This window comes from Micropterus dolomieu, linkage group LG17, assembly GCF_021292245.1.
Source record: "Micropterus dolomieu isolate WLL.071019.BEF.003 ecotype Adirondacks linkage group LG17, ASM2129224v1, whole genome shotgun sequence".
NCBI classification, from domain to species: domain Eukaryota; kingdom Metazoa; phylum Chordata; class Actinopteri; order Centrarchiformes; family Centrarchidae; genus Micropterus; species Micropterus dolomieu.
The window spans coordinates 28,796,460-28,815,857 of record NC_060166.1 but is presented as its reverse complement, the minus strand read 5'-3'; the positions used below and the strand labels follow the sequence as shown (position 1 = coordinate 28,815,857).

The window sequence follows — 19,398 nt, the reverse complement described above, 5'->3', positions numbered from 1 at the left end:
CAGATGGAGCCTGACAGCCTTTTTTGGGACTTCTCCAGCTCTTTCCCCTCGAGAGTGAGAAATGAAATGGATTGTGTGTGTGTGTGTGTGTGCGTGTGTGTGTGTGTGTGTGTGTGTGTAAGCGGCGTACTTGTTCAAAAGCTGCAGTTGCTTTGTTTGGAAAAGGATTAAAAGGAGCAGAGGAGAAATGAAAATAAAAAGAGATGCAGAGTTCTCAGGATCCACACCCTGACTTTACAATAATGAACTCAAGTAACAAACCATGGACAGACAGAGGAAGCAGACAGGAGTTTAGTATCATGTTAGTTTTCTGACAAGGATTTATCAATTAATAAATGGAATTAAACAAATCCAAATGCAGGGAAACCCCTTTTAATGATCCAGGGAAGTTCCCTTTCTGGCTGTTAGTTTTTAATTAAGCTAAATCTTCATCACATTTCATACAGGGCAGCTTTAAGAGTATAATCTACTGTTAAATAACATAGTTTATGTACACACACATACTCTGTACTGCAAATCTGTGAACACAATTCATTACATTCCGCTGTGAAACCTGACCTTAAACAATACAAAGAAAAAGTTTACATCGGTTTTGCTGAACCAGCAGGGGTAAACACCCTCTTCCTTATCTGAGAAATCTAATGTTGCCAAAACCACAACAGTGGAAATGTTAGGTATTGATACTCCTTATCTGCACTCCGTGCTCCTCTGTTGCCAGGAATGTGTGAAAGTGGATCTGGGCAGGGATATGTATATGGAGGCTTAGCTCTGCTAGAAGCGTTGAACAGAGGGCCGATCGTACTAAGAGGGTAATGTTACATCAGAAAGGCACGATGAATGTCAAAGGGCATGGACTGCTCTTCTAACCTCCGGTGTTAAAAGGTAATTTATTTAGGTTAGTAGATTAAAAAAACATCAAACTGCACTTTAAGAAACTGATTGAAAACGTAAACGTACCTTGTACCCAGAGGTTTACATCTTTACCGCGGAGGCCGATGTCGTTTGTCACTTCGCAGCGGTATACTCCAGAGTCATTGCGCTCCAACGGGCGAGTGAAAGCAAAGCTATTGTTTGAGATCTCAACACCCTCAGGCATCAATCCATCCAACCTGTGCCGAAATGAAATATTACATAAATCTCACAGTGTACAAAGACTCAAAGTTCATTCATTATTTTATTACTCTGTGTATGAGAGACATCATTGAAGTGTAGTTGAAAAACCTATCCGTGACTTGCAATGACGTTACTGTTCTGCTGGTTGTATTGACTCGTAGGCCTGTTGCAACTATTACATGATCACATGAGTGCTATAATTTAGGATGACTGCACATCCATCATCGGAGGGGAAACACTTTCTACACGAACACAAGGTTTCAGCGTCAGGGCAAAAAAAGAAAATAAAGAGCTTTGCTGTCTATACTTTACTGGTACTGTCAGCTCAAATGAGACCATATTTTTTCTTTTCAAAGCAAGATGATGACAAAGAGCTGCCAATAGGCCAGTGTTGTTCTGCTGCATGAACCATTTGGAATCTTTTATTTATAGCGGAGAGTCTTCTCGATGGGTGCAGCAGCGCATTAGACAGCTCCAGTGTCCGGGCTCCAAAGTTATGCCAGAGGTAATTTATAGACAGAAGCTTCTTTGCTTGCTGCTTAATATAACTTTGCAACTGGACCAAACGGTGGCTGATCTGTCATGTAGTATTTGCTATAACATTAGTTACTCAACAAACATGGTTCTTTTGCCTGTATGTCACTAAAGTGTTAATCAACAAAACAAACATAGATGCAAAAAAGAATCACCAATTTAAGCAAAATTATGTCATTTTTTGTCAAAGGTTGTTGCTGCAGCCAACAAAGTGCTAAATACCAGTGTTAAATTCAGTTTCATTATATCCCAGTTAACTGTGTGAGTGAGATTTTACTTGAACACATAACTTATCCAAGCTATCCAAGAACAGCCAGTGGAGTTTATGCCTGGCTTTCGTTATTTACATTCCACAATGGCTTTTCCAATTGACCAGATCGTGTTATGTAATTTAACATTAGCTGCTGAGAACCTGAATCTACTATTTTTGCCCAAGTTTATGATTTGACAAGGACCGTCTGAATGCACCTTTTACTGACTGACTGCACTCCAGTACTATTGAGAGCTGCAAAGGACATAACACTTCCGCACCTAAAACTTCTCCAAGATAACCACCCCCACAAGCTTCAATACACAATTAAAACAATAATAAACTAAATTGCAGCCAAGAAACACATTAAGACACTTCATCAGAACTGCTTGTAAAACAGTTTTGGAAACCCCTCCCTCCACACCTTTCCAACATAGGAATTGTGGGGGACTGTGTCCAACAATTCCTCTAAATTTCCTAAACCAACAATCCGACATCCACACCCCTTTCACGCCGTGACTGGCCACCTGTGTGGAGGTCAGAAAGTAAACAGCTTCACTCTCTAGCTTTAAACTTTCATCCTTAAGGCAACTATTTATACCACTTTACATGTTTACAAATGTGTAAACGTTAATGTTCACGTTAACAAAGTGAGGTTTTTTGGAGCCAGCATTAAGCCACCATTAGAGAAACCGCATCTATGGCATTCAGCCATAGATGTTGCTGCTTACTCTGAACAGAGCATGAATAAATGTTTTCTATTTTGTTTGTGTTTTTTATTACAAAGCACTGTGTGGCGGTGTTATTAGAGACAATTAAGCAATGTCTACAAAATACTGACATCATTGCAATTCATGGATCAGGATTATAACATTCTTGAGATACATCTATAGGATGAAAATCCACCAAAATCTTCTGTGAGACGTGATGTGAGAGTTTCTCCACAGGAAGGCAGTTGTTGGGGATACTGACCTGATCCATGAGAAGTGACGGGCAGGTGGGTTTGCTTTGGCACCACAGGTGAACTTCACATTCTCTTGACCCACATGCCAATTTTTGTCAATTCCTATTATCGATACCATTGGTGCAACTGTAAAACAAAATAAAAGGTTATGATGTTGAAAAAAAAAAAAAATTCCTACAAGAGTAAGGTAGCCTAAATGTATTTTATTTTTATTTGAAGGGGTTAAGACTAGGACTCAATAATCAGTCATTGTGATCCCAGCAGCCTGATGACAAATGAGCTTTTCCAGAAGGAACAAAGCATGCATTATAAGCACAGTAGCGAGCGATGACAAAAACAAAAGCTGTGCAGGACTGTAGCAGGGTACAGGATCTGCTGGTGAACGAGAGCCAAGAGAACAAATAAATGACCCTGGGTTGGTGGAAAGTTAGAAAATGACAGACTCACTCAGACAGTAGATACACTGCAGCTAATAATAAACTCTACTGCCTCACCATGACAAAGAAAAAAACAAAGGAAGGCAGGAGGATGCCTAAATGAAGCCCAGCACATGCCACTGCAATAAAACACGGCAAACACGGCCTTAGATATCCAATTTTTCATTTTGATTTCTCTGGAGGACAAATGAGGAACTCATTACAGCACACAGGAAGAGGTATCGGCTCATCGTGTCCACTGACCCTTTTCACGCAGCTCAACGTTGAAATTGTGCTTCTTTTGCACTTAAAATCCCTTGCCTCTGCATTTGACATGATTTATTGAGCTGGAAAGCCTCTTTCTTTCCTGTATTAACCTTGCCTTTTCTGCGTCTCCACCCACTGCCACCAGCACCCCCTGATACTTATGTTGCTACTGAGGCCTAATCAATATTTCATAAAACACCTTCATTAGCCTGCACTCACACAGTGCAAACACAGACTAACCCTTAGTACTGCTCACCAAGGAAGTATGCATCAATGATTATAACATTAAGATGACTCTTAAATGGCCCCTTTATGGGCAATGAAGGAAAGGTGGATAGCAGGCTATTCATAAATCTAGCTATCAGCATGGGTTAATATCGATAAGATAGACTGTACTTGTTAGGGCTGCACAATTAGAGCTATAATAATCATTAATTTGGCAGAAATAATGATAAGGATTATAACGTGGTCATTTCAGGAACAAAATCATTTTGCTCAGTTTTTATAAACAACAGTGTGCAAGTTAGAACTTTTGATGATAATAACAAAACTTCAATAAACAGCATAACTTTTCATTTTTTTTCCCATTATAGCACACGATCAGAAGCAATGTGGTGCATTTGGTGAAATATAGTGATCGGATGATGCCACAAAACCATTCAGACTAAAATGCGGTACCATTTGTACCTCTCTGAACATGTTTTAGGTGGAATGTAAGGATGCTAATATTCTATATTTTTGTAGTTTATTAGCAAACATTACTGAAACAGGATTAAATAGTGGACAGCGTACGTGGGATCAACCACTGTTCATCATCACACAGTGCAATTGTGTTTCTCACTGACGTGTTTTGGGCAAACAGTGTGCAAAACACATTCACATCTCTTGTCCAAAAAACTGCAACTGTAATTTCTGCCTCCCAAGGACTCCCAGCCTAGTTAAGCCCTCCTTTTATTATTTCCATTAGATTACATTTGGGAAAAAGGTATTTTGTACCTACAATGGAGTTATATCGCACAGAGGAGCAAACAACATCAGCCTTCGTCAAACACAAGCAATGTTTAGTACAAGTAGTAGGATCAATTCATTGTTGGCTTTGGTCTTTTCATGAGATTTGTTGACATTAAGAAAATACAGAATACTTATCCTGTCAGTAAGAAAAGACAGCAACTGAGGAGGTCTTACAAATCAGCACTTACACTGAATATTCAGTATGAAGGGTATGCGGAACTCTGTTTGCAGGGCCGGGTGGCGCACCACGCAGGTGAGCGTCTTTCCCTGGGCGTAGCTCTGCGGTTGCCACATGTAGCGCACATGTGTGGTGCTGGTGCCGTTTGGCTCATCCTGACTTTGCTTCTCACTTCGTCCATACAGCTCTGTCTCCCAGAAAACCTCGGCGGCGGGACGACCACGCTCCGCTATGCAGGTGGCCACCAGTGACTCATTCCCACCGTCCAACAGAGCTGTGGGGCCGGCGGACACATACACCTTTGGCTCCACTGCGTTGAAGAAAGCGACGAGGAGAGACAGAGAAAGGGGGTGGGGGAGGAAATGACAGAATGGAGAAAAGATTACAAAATGAATATTGATCTTTTTGTGGATGTATATGAATAAATAATGTGGAAGTGGCCTTAGTATACTTAACTGCCAGAGAGAGTAGATTGACTTCCATTTCACATATGCATTAAAAATTGATGAACCATGCTATTCAATCATATGGAAGCATTTCAGTGAGGATGTAGCCATCTTTATTGTGTGTCAAACATGGTGTGTTTGAGGAAGGGCAATCTATTGGTCCTGCTGTATGGTTCTAGCAAAGCATATTATTGCCTGAAGTATGCATAGGACTTTGGAGGAAAACCCTTAATATCGCAGAATCAGAGACGACTGACAGTCAACACTGCGGTGTGTTTGTATTTGACTCTGTTGTACTGGAATGTTGAGGAGCTACGTTACTGTACACCTCTCAGCGCTTTAGAGCTGGGGTAATGTTATACCGGCTTCCTGAGAATAACTGGAGGTTTTAGATGTAACATGGATTTTCTCAACAAAGAGGCAAAACAGATCCATGCAAGAGGGACGTGACCAGAATAGCGCAACCCTCTACCTGTTGTGCAACGCGGTAAAAGTGTTTATTTTATACTGCAATGGCCTAAAAAACAAATATGGTGCCCTGTTAAAAAATCACAACCTGTCAGAAATGACAATAGGGAAAGTTCAGCAGGACAAAATAAGAATAAGGACGAAATACAAAAGATGGCCTGCTGAGGGAGGGGAGGACACAATAGAGGGGTAATGAAGTAAACTGGCTACACAGGTTACACAAGGTGACACTTCCATCTCCTTCTCTGTCTCGCAGTGCACCGCCTCCTACATCTCTGTCCCTCTTAAAACAACACCAACAGCTGTTCCACTTACTGCCATAACGACAGTTTTAAAGGCGGCACGTGGAGGCACACACTGGCCTAATCCACAAGACAAGGCCATCACCTTTAAGACATCTGCCACCCCACTCTTCCCCAGGAGGTCCAAAAACAAATTCAAATAACTCCTGGCACCCCACTTTTCCAAAAATAATCTGGGGTCTCCTGTACCCGGTCCAGGGGCGGGGACGCCGCTCTTAGTAGTCCACCTCGCATTCTTCACTCACTTCTCTCTGCCGCCTCTGACTATAAAAGTAGCAGCTCTATGTTAGGAGGCGAGCTGGCTGAAGCTTCAGAGCAACTAAATCAGAGAGACGTGTTAATTTGGAGCTGCTGTCAGGAAGGGAGGGGAATGCTTTGGATGAGTGGAAATGCTTTAGGGGAAAGGGTAACCATTTCCCCTCAGCAAACTGGCTGCATTGTCCCTCTCACGCCTACATACACACTGATCCATATGTGCACACCGAACACTGACGTCAGAGTGGGAACTTTTAGAAAGAGGGGATTTAACTCGATGTTCACTGGTCATATTTTTAAGATTTTGCATTAAAAACTTGTAAATTGGCATTTTTACTATTTAAAAGGAGTCACTGAGTTCATTAGATGAAAATTTACAGAAAAAGAAATGATATGACACATAGCAACATGCAAGAAAAATACAGCTTTATGACATACTTCACAGGAACTGCAATATCCGATTAGACTTAATAGGGAAATTAATGTTTTTAACCTTCCCAGAAAAACTATGACACTTTTCAGATTGTAGTTTCAATGAAGAAGCACCTTAACCATCTCTCTTTTTTAATTTTATGACTCAGCAAAAAAGGAGCCGCATTACTGGCCACATGAATGAACAGACAACTTTAAACACAACAGAATGCAGGTCATGTTGGAGGATAAAGCTCAAATGCTTGGAGCTTGCAAAGTTAAAGAACTGTCTGCAGTACTACCGCTTATCAGTAAAATCTGCCTTGAAAACTTAATGAGTGTTTTATGTTCAAGAAAATAAATAGCCGTTCATTTTTTCCCCATTCACCTGTCAGCATTTTCAAACAAAGGGTCATTCTAATTCATTCACTTCATGTGTCATATTTTCCTCTAGTTCCTTCCCATTGCTTACTGGCGGCGATTTTTTGGCTCACGTACTGTAGCTCAGTTCCTGCTTAACTGTTTGGGCCTTTTCTATGAGAGGTTGCAGACAAGGATGAAAAGAAAGTGATAAAGCCAAAACAAATATTGTGTGTTGAGTGTCTCATGGTACTGATTAAATTCAAGACAAGCTCTGCAGCAATAGTGTGATTTTTTTTAAATTAAGTCAATGTCCACTGCACCTGTTAATCATTATGATGTGTGTCGTGACTTAGGTCTATTATTCATGGGTTTGAGCCTTCTCATTGATTTACTTTAGTTCATTATGAAGAAATGAACTGCTCTCTCATAAACCTCAAAAGTATAAACATGAATCAAAACTGGGAACACTGAGATGAGTAAAGTAAGTACACAGCATGTAAACTCAGGTTCAACATCCATCATCCATGTACTGTGATGCATGACGTAGTTGTTTGGCTACAGCCACATTGTCCTTTCTCAAAGCAGCCTTGTGAAAAGTCAACCTAAAACAGGGCAGAGATGAAGAGCCACTCTTCATCTCTTCCTTGGGAACTTGAATCTGCTGACTTTAGGTCTTGTAATTGTGATGTGCGCTCTCTAAGATAAATACCCTATGGGACAACCTAATTCCCACATGACATGTATCAAATTGCGAAGAACACATATTCCCTCCATAATTACACCCTAATTACATCTGAATTGTAAAGTTGGCCTAAGCATGTATTTACGTATGGGTGTGCATGTATGTGTTTGTGTGTTTGTGTGAGCCCCCCCCCCCCCATAAAAAAATATGCTTGAGAAGCTGCTCAGAGAGAAGAACAAGGTGTAGTTGAACTCTGAGTTCACAGACACTGTGGCTGTCACAGCAGCACTTAATGTACCACTCATTAGTCATCAGAGTCTCCTTGAGTCTCTGGAGGGAGACAAGACACCACTGCCTACAGTGCAATCTTCTACTCTCAGCTCTGTCTGAGTGCAATCCAACCACACATTTAGGGCTTGAACGATAGGCTGACCACAAAGAAAGTTCAATGTTCATGCTCCTGTGAGAGGATGTTTATGTGTTGATACAATGTGGAATATATATGTACACTCAAGTACACTGTATGGACACAATAGTTTGGGAAACAAAAAAAGATGAGATGAGAATCCCCATTAAAAACGTATGATTAAGTTTTATAAATTCATACAAATAGCAATAAATGCATAGACTATGGTATAGTGGGGTAAAAGTGGAGTTGTACATTTCTTATTGATTTCTTTGGTATTTATTATACACTGTGGCCATGTGTTTTGTGTTGGGGTGGTCAAAGAAACACAATTAGCCACAACATACAGATAGAACAGAAGAAATCAGTAAAAGAAAAGAAAAAGAAAATTATGGTGAAGCTAAATGTGCTTATATGTTTGTTACACTGCCCATTGCCAAGTGTGTCGTCTGCTTCTTCGATGCATGCGAGAGCTTTACAAATGCCAATTACTCAGTCTGAGGTTTGATTTCATAATTAGTAACAAAGGGTAAAAAAGGCAGAACCAACAACAATCCTCACTGCCTCAAGGGAAAACTGCACATTGTAGTTGTAAAACAAGTGCTACACATGAACCTTTTTCATGCAGCTTGGTTAAATGCAACTGAATGTCATGAGAGTCACTCTGTATCACACCCTGCAATTAACTTGTTGTTGCATGCAATTAGTTGCATCAAGTTGGAATTTTCTTGCACTCTGTTTACATGTTTGCTACATTAGGAAAGAGTACATATTCCATACTTGTTTTAATATGTGCACGGTATGTGGCGTATGTACAGGATCTTACGGAGATTCAGTGGAATTAATTTGACAGTTGGGACCACACCACAGCAACTTCTACACAGCTGCAGATTCCTACAGGGATTTAAGTTTACATGGCCTTTGTCCAGAGGTCTGTCCTACGAAGGGAGTTTGACCTACTCAGATTTTACTCAGGGTCATCAAGGAAAATCAGGGTTGACAAACTGACAAAAACGATATGACGAATAAGATGTTGGGTAGTTACTTCGGAGTCAACTTAATTGGGAGTTTCTGCATGTGCACAGAAAAGGTTTTTCATAATGGCTCATGCTCCTTTTTTGTTTTTATCCAGAAGAATGCACGATGATAATGTCAGGATATGAGGAGCGTAAAGACATGTTAACGGCCCAAATCTAACAACATCCGAGTTTATTTGTGATATGATTGAGATGTAAAAGGTACAACTGTGTATTAAGGCCATTGTAGGTTTAAAAAAATACAGAGCTATGGGAGAGGGGAAATAATCTGAGAAAAAACTAAGAATTACAAGAAAAGAAAATTACAAATTTACAATTAAAAAACATTCATGAGAGAAACACTGAAAAATAATCAAGGAACCACACAACTTCAATTGGCAATGCTGCAATATCACACTACAGACGCCGCTGCTTGCAGTGTATAATACCTGCAGCAGATAATCAAATTTTACTTTGCAATCAGATTTAGCAATAAGGATTTTAATAGGATTTTTTTTCTCATAAATTTGTGATTTTAAACTTAGAGAATTTCTATTTTTTTTCTTGTAAATTTACCACTTTCAGTTTTGTCGATTTTTCCCCACAAGTTACACCCCAACTCACAAAGTTACTCATGAAAGTACGTGAATAAGGCAGTTACCTCGCTTTGTAGTACAGGTCTCTAGTAGTAATTTAAAAAGCTTAATGTTAGCTTCAGGGGTAGTTTAGTCCATCAGGGCAAACACTTCACCTAAGTGGTCACCTAAGCTTTGCTTGTCATGGCCAAGAATGTTGGCTTTGAAAAGTGAGATTTAAGAAAAGCATGAAGAAGCACTCAATGCAATGAAAACGGAAGTTGCACAGCTCTACTTTACCTAACACATTAACATAGGTTGAGGCTTGTGTATTGCCCAGAGGAAATGTTGCCACTTTGCAGATGTAGAACCCAATATCTGCAAAGCCAGCTCCTTCAATGGTGATGGTAGCATCTCGTGCAGAAGGGGAAACAAACGAGATGCGCTTGGTGTAATTCGGAGAGATGGAGGTTCCAAACTCAGGGTTAAACACTGCCAAGGTGATGGTGCCTTTAGGAAGACGCCGTTCCCAGGAGCTCTGTGTGAGACTGAGGTTGGAGCCCACCTCTATTCTGCAGCCCAGTGTGATGTTCTTCCCAAGCACTGCATTCACTTTCTCAGGAACAACCACTTGGTTACTGCTCACACCTGCTGAGAGAAAAGGAGATGAGATTCAGATTAACAACCGCTACACATCGTTGTGGGGTATGCGATTCTAATTCAGTACACGTCTTTTTGTCTAATTCAGTGAATATCACCTAATGGTCTGCTAGCATTCTGTGTATGTACACAGCCCAGGCTCTGTAAATGGGAAAAAACACTATCTGCTGTTGTTGTGATGTTAGCTATAGTAGCTGGAGAGTTATGCGTATCGCTGTCTGGAGCTGCAGTGCAGGGTCTGTAAAAACGTCACGTCTTCTCTGCATGTTAGCCTCGCAGCAGCAACAGTAGTGACAGTTTGGTAAGCGACAACTTAGCAGTGTCGTCATTCGCTCTCTGTCATGATATTTGTCACAGTATTGGATTTCTTCAGAATTGCATATCCCACCTTTATATTGTGAAAATACATTGCTCATGACACTGTGACTGGTGTCTAGCGGTGGTAGGATTGCATGTCAATTCAAAGTTTCTCCTTGTTGACAGTGACAGAACACCACAGAAGAAGACGAGCTATCACCAGACAAGATTTCAAAGTACAGTAGCTGTGAGGTAATGTGGAGAAAATTGCTGCTTTTCTGGAGTTCCTCACCACTGTTCACACTGAACTGAGACAACTCACAACCACTTGCGTGTGAGATTACATTACAAATAAATAGTCATGACTTTTTGCATGTGTGGTTTTGCCGACCAGTGTCTTCTGATGTTAAAAGTGCACTTCACATCAAGTAAAACCACGACAGGCCAACAGTATAATATCTTTAACTTATTGCAAACATACTTTCACCGCAGGACACTGTTGTCTGTCCCTCTTGCTAATCATCAGAGCACCTTTTCAGCAGGAGAGAAAAGAAAAAAATCTCTGGAAGGAGATGAAACAAGCAATTTTACGTGTTTATTCCCTCTTTTTACGAGGCACTTAATTAGACTTGAAGCCCACCACAGGTTTCTTTTTGAGATAAGTTACTTTAAACTAATGCAACACGTAAACTTGGTTTTGAACACTAATGGCCATTTGAGGGCCTGTAATTCCTAAAAGCAAGTCAAGACAAGATGAGCATGTGATAACAAATGCCTGAGGCTATGGCCACACTAATACGTTATCATTTTAAAACAGAGTTTTAAAACGAAAATGATCTCCATACACACGAGTGCTATAGCAGCGCTTCAGAAATAATTTCCAGTTCTCCGATTGTCTACTCTGTGGTTGGTCGCTTAGTTGCAGAAAATACTAAGAACGAAGAACAGCAACTGCGAGAACTTTCTTTGCTTGGAGGTGGAACTGTTACTGAAAGGCAAATGACGTGATAGGACACGTCGTGACTGATAAGAAAAAAGTAATCAACACTGAAGAGTGTGATTCGCTGTTTGTGATGGACAGCTGCACATTTGACAGATGTGCTACTGGCTTGTAGCAAAAACAAACAAACAAACAAACAATGGGAATGAATGCAGAACCTTATTAAGCTAACCGGAAATAAATCCTAAATTACAGCTGGTTATAGCCCAGAATGGGGGGAAATATATCCTAGGCTCAGTTGTTTTTTTGTGACCATAATCACACAAATGACTCATTGATAGCAACATGCACACATTTTAAATAGGCTATATAAATTCAAAAGTAAATTATAGAGAAGATCAACACTAAACCTTGCAAAAATGTTTGTTTTATAGATAAAAATGTAAAACATTGATTTTATTCAAAATATTCAAACAGTGAGTCTCAGTTTTCACGACACAGTTGCAGTCGGAGTAAGCTATATTTCGGATGTGTATGGAGTAAAAAAGCTTATAAAAGCGGTCCACTGGCTGGTATTTTGAGTCTTTGGCATGAATGTGAGTGGTAAGCCACAGCAATGCTATCTTGGTTTGTGAGGAATAAAGCCAAAGGAGGCTGAGGCTCCCTGTGCTCCATTACGTCCCCTGTAATTTCAGTGATTACGCACGCACACACGCACGCACGCACGCACAGACTGTTCCTCCAAAATAAGGAATAGGAGTGTGACCATGTGTGCAAGAGTCAGGCATTTTGGCTGCTGAGTCCGAAATGTATGTTGCATACTTGGGCTTTCCTGTTTGTTTTTTCCTGAGCTGACCCACATTTTCAAATTACTTGTGTTTCTTACCATACTGTGTAAACTAATCTAGAACAGGTTTGCACTGTATTTAGGCTTTTAACCTATTAACCTAAAAGCTTAACCTTAAGTCAACCTGCCTTATTAGTTATTCAAAGACCTTTGGGAAAGTCACTTTGGATTATTTTTCCATTTTTCCATGATCACTTTTCCCCACCTTTGAATCATGACCTAGACTAAAAAAAGCACACACTGCTATAATGTGCTGTGCAATGCATGCATTACCCTGTGTTTGCCCAATCCTTTGGGTGCACTGGTGTGGGGGAATATCAGGGTCAGAGCCACGTGGGTTTTGCATTCTCCACTCCACAGTCATCTGAGCTGACACCACAGCTGTTTGTTGCGACCTTAATAGTGCAACACAGTTGTTTTATTCAACGAAATAACAAAATTAAACTGCCATAAAGCTTGAGAGTGAGATAAATGTTTGCAAATATATCTGTAACGCGTACAAATATATAAATGGCAGACCGATAAAAATCCTCCTGCAGTACTTGTTGTCTGAGTAGTAAACTAACATGCTTGGCATGCATGACATTGCGTTGATGCGTGCAGACCAGTGCAGACGCGTGTCTCAGACCAGGCTTCATACTAACATGCTCTACATACTGCAGCTACCTGACACGACACTCCAACTGCTACCGTCCGTAGTTTGTCTATCTCAGTGTGTCAGCTTTCAGGCCTGTCAAAGCATACAAAGAAACTAGACTCCATCCATGCTATGTTCTGTTTGTTTTACAGTAAGCATTTGGGAGTAAGTAGGAAAAGAGGGAGAGAAAGGGGGGAAGTGCTTAAAGAGGACTCCACCCTTACCATTAGGGGAGGAGAGACAGATGGCCTCTGCATGGGATACCTACAGCCAGGAGGAGAGTGGGGAAACTTGGCACTGCTAGCTGAGACCATGAAGAACACAGCCAGGGCTCACAAACTAGATCACCGCGAAATATTACCTAAAATACTGCAGGCAAATGAAATGTAAGCAGTGCGTTACACAAAGCTGTCATGCTGTTCATCAAGGAAATAGGCGGACTTCTGCATAGTTTCATTACCAGTAATCCAGTTTATCCAGTAAACAAATGTGGTTGAGAGTTTTAATAGGATAAACATTAAAACTATATTTTAATGGCCATCTTTATCCTGTGTCAGTTTTAAAACTTTGCAACACATTTAGTCAACTCCGGGTTTTGACACCCTGCAGCAGAGAACAGGAATAACCTAATTTGACTGAAGAGAAGTAGGCTGCACTTTTGCCCCTCTTTCCTTGAGAAACCCAAGGAAAGAATGAACTCATGGGAAGGATATGTTTGCCCTTTGAAGAGATGCTTCATATTTGTTTCTTTCCCTCCTGACGTCGCTAATTGCGACAAGCTGCTAGAAAGACGCAATGGTAAATCAAAACCTTCCTCTTTGCCTGGCAACCGGCTCAAACAATCCACGTCGACCACACGATGAGCCAAGATCCCCACCTACTCGGATCTGACCTAGCTTCAGCCCTGACCTCCCCAGAGGAGGCTGTCTCCTGGCTAGATCCTCGCAATGAAGCCTGCAGTGCATGTCTAAAATGTGAGACAAGGGGGATCCATGGCCAGAAACATTCACAAGCAGCAACAAAATAGACAATATGTCATGTTCATGTAGACAAACTCCATGCATAGATTATCATGTCAAACAGCACTCATGAGGGACTGATCTGAAGACCTCACAGGAGAAGAATGCAGACATGAAATCTGTGCAGAAGGGAGTGTGGTTTAGGACTAAAGCAAGAGGAAACTCTGAGTGCTCAGCATTCAGACATGAATACAGTGGGGAGAGGATGAATAAGGAAAGAAAGAAGTAGGACAGTTATTGAGAGGAAGTACAGGGGTGAGATGGACAGAAGACTTGAGCAACAGTGTGAACTACAGTATGTGAGGACATAAAATTGTAACTAGGATGGGTCAATAATTTTTACAAACTCTTAGTACATGGCTAATATACAGTCTGAAAGAATGTTTCAGATAAAACCAATTCTATTGAACCAGATCAAAACTAGTTACAAGTTACAAGAGCATTCACATTGCATTTATGCAATGTGAATGCTCTTGTATGCTCATGCATTTATAGTCATGAGATGTGTTAGCTGACAGTTCATTTCAGCAGCCACATTTCAGTCATTGGGGTTATTGAGAAAGTAATAAGTCATATTCTCTACAACTTTATTTGGAGGTAAAACTAAAGAACGCCCATAATGTCAGTAATAAACTCATTGCAAAACATGTTCAACTACAGTAAATATGACAGGTCACCTTTCAACTAGAATGTGAACTGTGATGTTTACAAAGGACAGTTCGGGTCATAATTTTACTGCTCACCTTTGTGTTATCTGCCACCTAAGTTTGGCAAACGTATGATGGTCTGACACCTGGTGTTTGTTACCCTGTTGAACAACTTTTTAGTGAAGTTCATGTGTTCCCAGATCTCCGCAGTTACTTTGAGGATGAAAACAATAGCAAAACCAATGAAAATAAGATCCAGGTAGTAATGAAGCAAAATTATCCTGTAAAGAGTAATTAAATACAAAAAACCAAAACATTTTTAACTGTTAATTTTGAAGTATAAATGTCAGCAATTAAGATAAAAACTCAAATAACTGTTTTGGGGAATTAAAACTGGAGTTAGATGCCTTCTCCTGATTTGGAAATTTAACCACTGATACAAAGCTGATTCTGCCATGTCTGATGGCGTCACACCAAAGATTTTAAGGAGGTCTAACCAAAGTAGGAAAAAATGTTTAATGTGCCACACAAAAGGTTTAGGCCACAAACTGGTGGAAAGTGGGTTTGGCTAGCCCTGTCATTCTCCTCTCCAAGGTATTAGCAAATAGCCTGAGTGCACCAGACCTAGCTTAGTCCTCACCCTCTTACCTGCTTCAGTAATTTTCAAGTGTGTGTAGGAGGTGGACCCAGGCTGAAGGGCAGTGTTTCATCACTGTTTAATGAGCACAGTAATTCATACTCCTTCCAAGCACTGACGTGTCTTAATCTGGTATAGGCCAATGGCAACATTAGCTGACTATTAAACTTCCGTCTGACTCTAAAGGTCATATTCAAGAAATGTTCATTAACATGCATTTGAAAACTATATTGGCAAATGCTGCCAACCTCACACAAAACATTACCCAACTGAATCTATGAATATGGATTAATATATGACTATTAGATATAGTCTTAAAATATTTCATCAGTAATAACTCAACAGCAAGTTGCAATAGTACTTGAGATTTTATCAATAAATCTTCCACTGGAGCCTGCATTTTCTGGGAGCCATCAGTGCCTTTAAACAAGGCAAACTCAAAGAAGTCAATAGGCAGTGTGGAGCCATTTGTTTGGTATTGTTACTCTCTGAATAGCAGACCAGGGGGGCAAAAATTCAGACAATGCCTATACGCCTAACACAGGCTCCCAGGCTTTTGCTTTATTTTTGTGAGGCCTATAACTCTGTCTCAATCAGCTAGAGACAGGATAGGTCAAGTGGTGAATTGCCTGTTTTATAGCATGTCTTTATCGTAAGAAATATTTGTGCAGTGTGAAGAAAACATTAGTGTGTACACCAGTGTAATCTACCCCCTTCCTTCCTAGCATTGTATCCTGTGAGGGTGTGAGGCTTTTTCAGTGGGCTAATTCATGACGGAGACAAACACAGGCTGACAGGCCTTTAAAAAGGGGCAGGCAGGCCTCTTTCACATGTCACTGTCCTCTTCAAAACCTTTTTCTCATTGCTCCCCCATAGCATTGTGGACTTCTGTGCCCTTCTCATTCAGGTCACATTTGATTAAAGATCCATGCTTAAAAGAAAAATATCAATGATGTTGACATACTAAGTGTCAGGATAGGTTACAACCTCTCATCAGAGTCAACTACTTGTGAAGGACAATGCGTGCCACTGCAAAGCAACACAAACACTCCTACAGCATCCTGCCTTACTGTGTGGGATTTGTTATTGTTTGTTGTGGGGGTTTGAGAAATTTCAGTATGTGCACACAGTGCTATGGACCCAGTTAAGGGCAACAATGCAGTTTTTTTCCATGCAGGTAGAAAACTTATAACTTTGGAACAGAAAAGACAATTGTAAAAATCACACATGGTCACAGACAGCAAGGTAAAAAAGTGAAAAATTAACTTAATTTTGGATTTTGGTTTTCTTTTGAAGGAGAGATGCTACAATGGGAGTCTTTCTCAATTAGAACGTAAGTGTACACCCATGACATGTTGATGCTAATAGAGACTGCGCTGCACTCAGAGTCTCACTCCACAGTAGTGTTGAAAATTGCACTGGGGTAGAAATGTTCGTGTCAGAAGCTGATTGTTCATCAAGGGCATCCTTCCTGCTCCTGTCCTTTTTTAGATAGCTGGGTGATCTAAAAAAAACCTTTATCTTGTCTCAGACGTTGACAGCCATGAATGAATCTTCAGACATTTACTATATAAAACAATTAGCCAGACACCATGCAAAGACAACTTAAGCATCTATACCTTTAAAATAAATATTGTTTTATGGTTGGCCTAGTAGTAGTAGTAGTAGTATAGTAGTAGTATACTTTATTGTCCTCGAAAGGAAATTTGTTTTGGACTGCAGTATCTGTTTAAATTTAATTTTAGTAATTCCACAACGTCCACTGCAATCTACCATCAAACCAAAAAAAAACACCAACATTTCCCACACAACTGTGGTTCCAAACAGAACTATCTTTTACCTGAAAGTAGTCTCCTTAACAATGCTCATGTGTAAACCCAGCAGTGAACCAAACAGACATGCATACGGACAGCTTGAATGAGAGGCCATCATCAAGAGTGATGTTTTTATGGTTTTAGACAGATGTTGTTTACATACCATTTACACGTCACTGTCCTTTGAAAAAAAATGTCCTGATAAAATATCTTGTGAAAAACCCAGTTCAATTTGAATTTATTAGACCAGAAATAGATCAGGCCTTGTTAGGTGGTGGTGGTGGGTGGAGCTTTGCAGAGAAGAGAGAATGGGTACTAATCACAGACTCTGCTGCCCTTGACTGGGTCTAAATGGGCTACTGTACTTTCATTAGGTCGATCTAACATAATGGAAACATAGTTTCCCACATGCCACAGAGAGCCCAGAGGGAATTAGACTGTTTTTTTTCCAAATGATTCCCATGATTGTCCAATTTTAGATTTCTTGTATGACGCCTATTTCTGCCAACAACCAGCAGCAACAAGTAGTTGGTTTTTTTTCAAAGCATGATGTCAGTGACTGCCACATATAGGCTACACACACTGGACTAGTATTAACCGGGAATGTGCAGAGATTTGTAACATGTTTTGGTGCAACAGAGATAGAGCTAAGAATATTGGTGGGCGGTGAACAATACACTGCTATTTTTATATATAATTATACTGTTTCATCCAGTAATATACATGACAGACTAAAAGCAAACAATCTTAAGTTAAAATTTTGCTAAGTGCTAGAAGAACTGACTCTCATCTAATGGGACCTGGGAGATGAATGGGATTATTTGCCATTTAATATATAAATTTTATTTGGCCATTCATTGAATAGCAACAAAAGAAAGAGGAAGCAGAGTGAATCATTATTTGTTAGTATTTGTTATTTAATCTATAAATCAATGACTCAGTGAATATGTTGCTCAAATAGGAAATGTAAAATTTGTGCCATATCAGTTACACTACAGAGTGCTAATAGTTAGCTAATTTTTTTTCCCCACCAGTCAGTGTTCAGTATGCTATTTTACTTATTAAGGTTTGTCTATTTCTTTTAATTTGAAATTCCAAACTTTGGATGCAGCTCGCTCCATCAATAGTCTCTAAAATGAACAGAATATAAATGCACTGAGGAAGCTGCTTCAAACATTCTTTTGTAATTAGCATCACTAACACATGTCAGCAATCACCACTTCACAACAGGGAAGGAAGTGAAGCAGTCCAACAAAAATCTGCCTCTGTACTGTGTGTATCCAGTGGTCAATAAAAAACAGTAAGTAGTTTGGTCAGTGTGGCATTTCAGCAGCATTATCCTGGTCAGAGGGAGTTCATTTTCCCGGCACACCCACTTTTCCCGGCACATACTCTCACCCTGTTTCTGCAACAGATTAAAGCGGTACTCTTGATTCACACTTACCACCCACTTTGACACAGTGAGAACAAGGAGATTTTGGTACCTTGGTCACTTGGGAAAATCTGTGATGAAAAAACAATCACAGCTGACAAAAGCACATCTAGGAAGATCTTAAAAAAATAAAAAAAATAAAAAAAATAAGACGAATTTGGCAACATGCAAATGAAAAACATTTAGACAACTGCTTTGTCTATGATGACATTATATTGCCCCACATCCTGCAAAACTATGTCTAGACTTCAATCAAAAGGGGAATATTGAAAACACCCCTCCTTGCAATGAAATACACACCCCTCCTATAACTGTAAAGTCCATGAAGATTCAATTTGCAAAAAGGCGAAAAGAAGGTCAGTAAGACAACATCCAAGTGTATTTTTCTCAGGACTCAGCTTACATGTCTGGTTTGAAATAGTGTTTCCATAATATAAAACTGACTTGGATGTAAAAGGCAAATATTTTGAGTACCCCTATTTATTGCCGGTCTAACAGCTCTGGGTTGTAGAGTAGGTAAACCTTTAAACTGTGATGTCTCTTCTTTAAACTGTAACACAATCCATGCAATGTCTGATATTCTAACATTGTTTTTAAGCTCTAAATAGAACTGGCCATGTTTTGTTATGATCCTTTTTTGCAATCCAAGTAAAGGCAAAAAATAGCAACCACAATGATGTTTGTCATCACATGTGAGCAGTAATCTATGACTCTTCCCCTGTGTGACAGAGCAGCTTAGCTACTGAAAAAAAAACCAGTATGTGTTCTACTTTCCTTCATCAATATTAAACGGTAACAACATCTTATTATT

The 19,398-nt window shown here is 40.0% G+C and overlaps 1 protein-coding gene across 2 annotated transcripts in view; it reads right to left on the bottom strand.

The window, feature by feature from the left end:
- The window catches only part of nectin3a (nectin cell adhesion molecule 3a), a 31,869-nt gene that overhangs the window by 6,475 nt on the left and 5,996 nt on the right, over window positions 1-19,398 (bottom strand). Inside the window, exons 2-5 of one of the 2 annotated variants that reach the window (XM_046073348.1) lie at window positions 9,958-10,305; window positions 4,744-5,043; window positions 2,870-2,987; window positions 958-1,109 (exon numbers count right to left, since the gene is read on the bottom strand). In XM_046073348.1, the coding sequence (XP_045929304.1) occupies window positions 958-1,109; window positions 2,870-2,987; window positions 4,744-5,043; window positions 9,958-10,305 (918 nt within the window). Of the gene's footprint in view, window positions 1-957; window positions 1,110-2,869; window positions 2,988-4,743; window positions 5,044-9,957; window positions 10,309-19,398 lie in introns of both variants that reach the window. The other variant, XM_046073347.1, reaches the window with a different exon arrangement.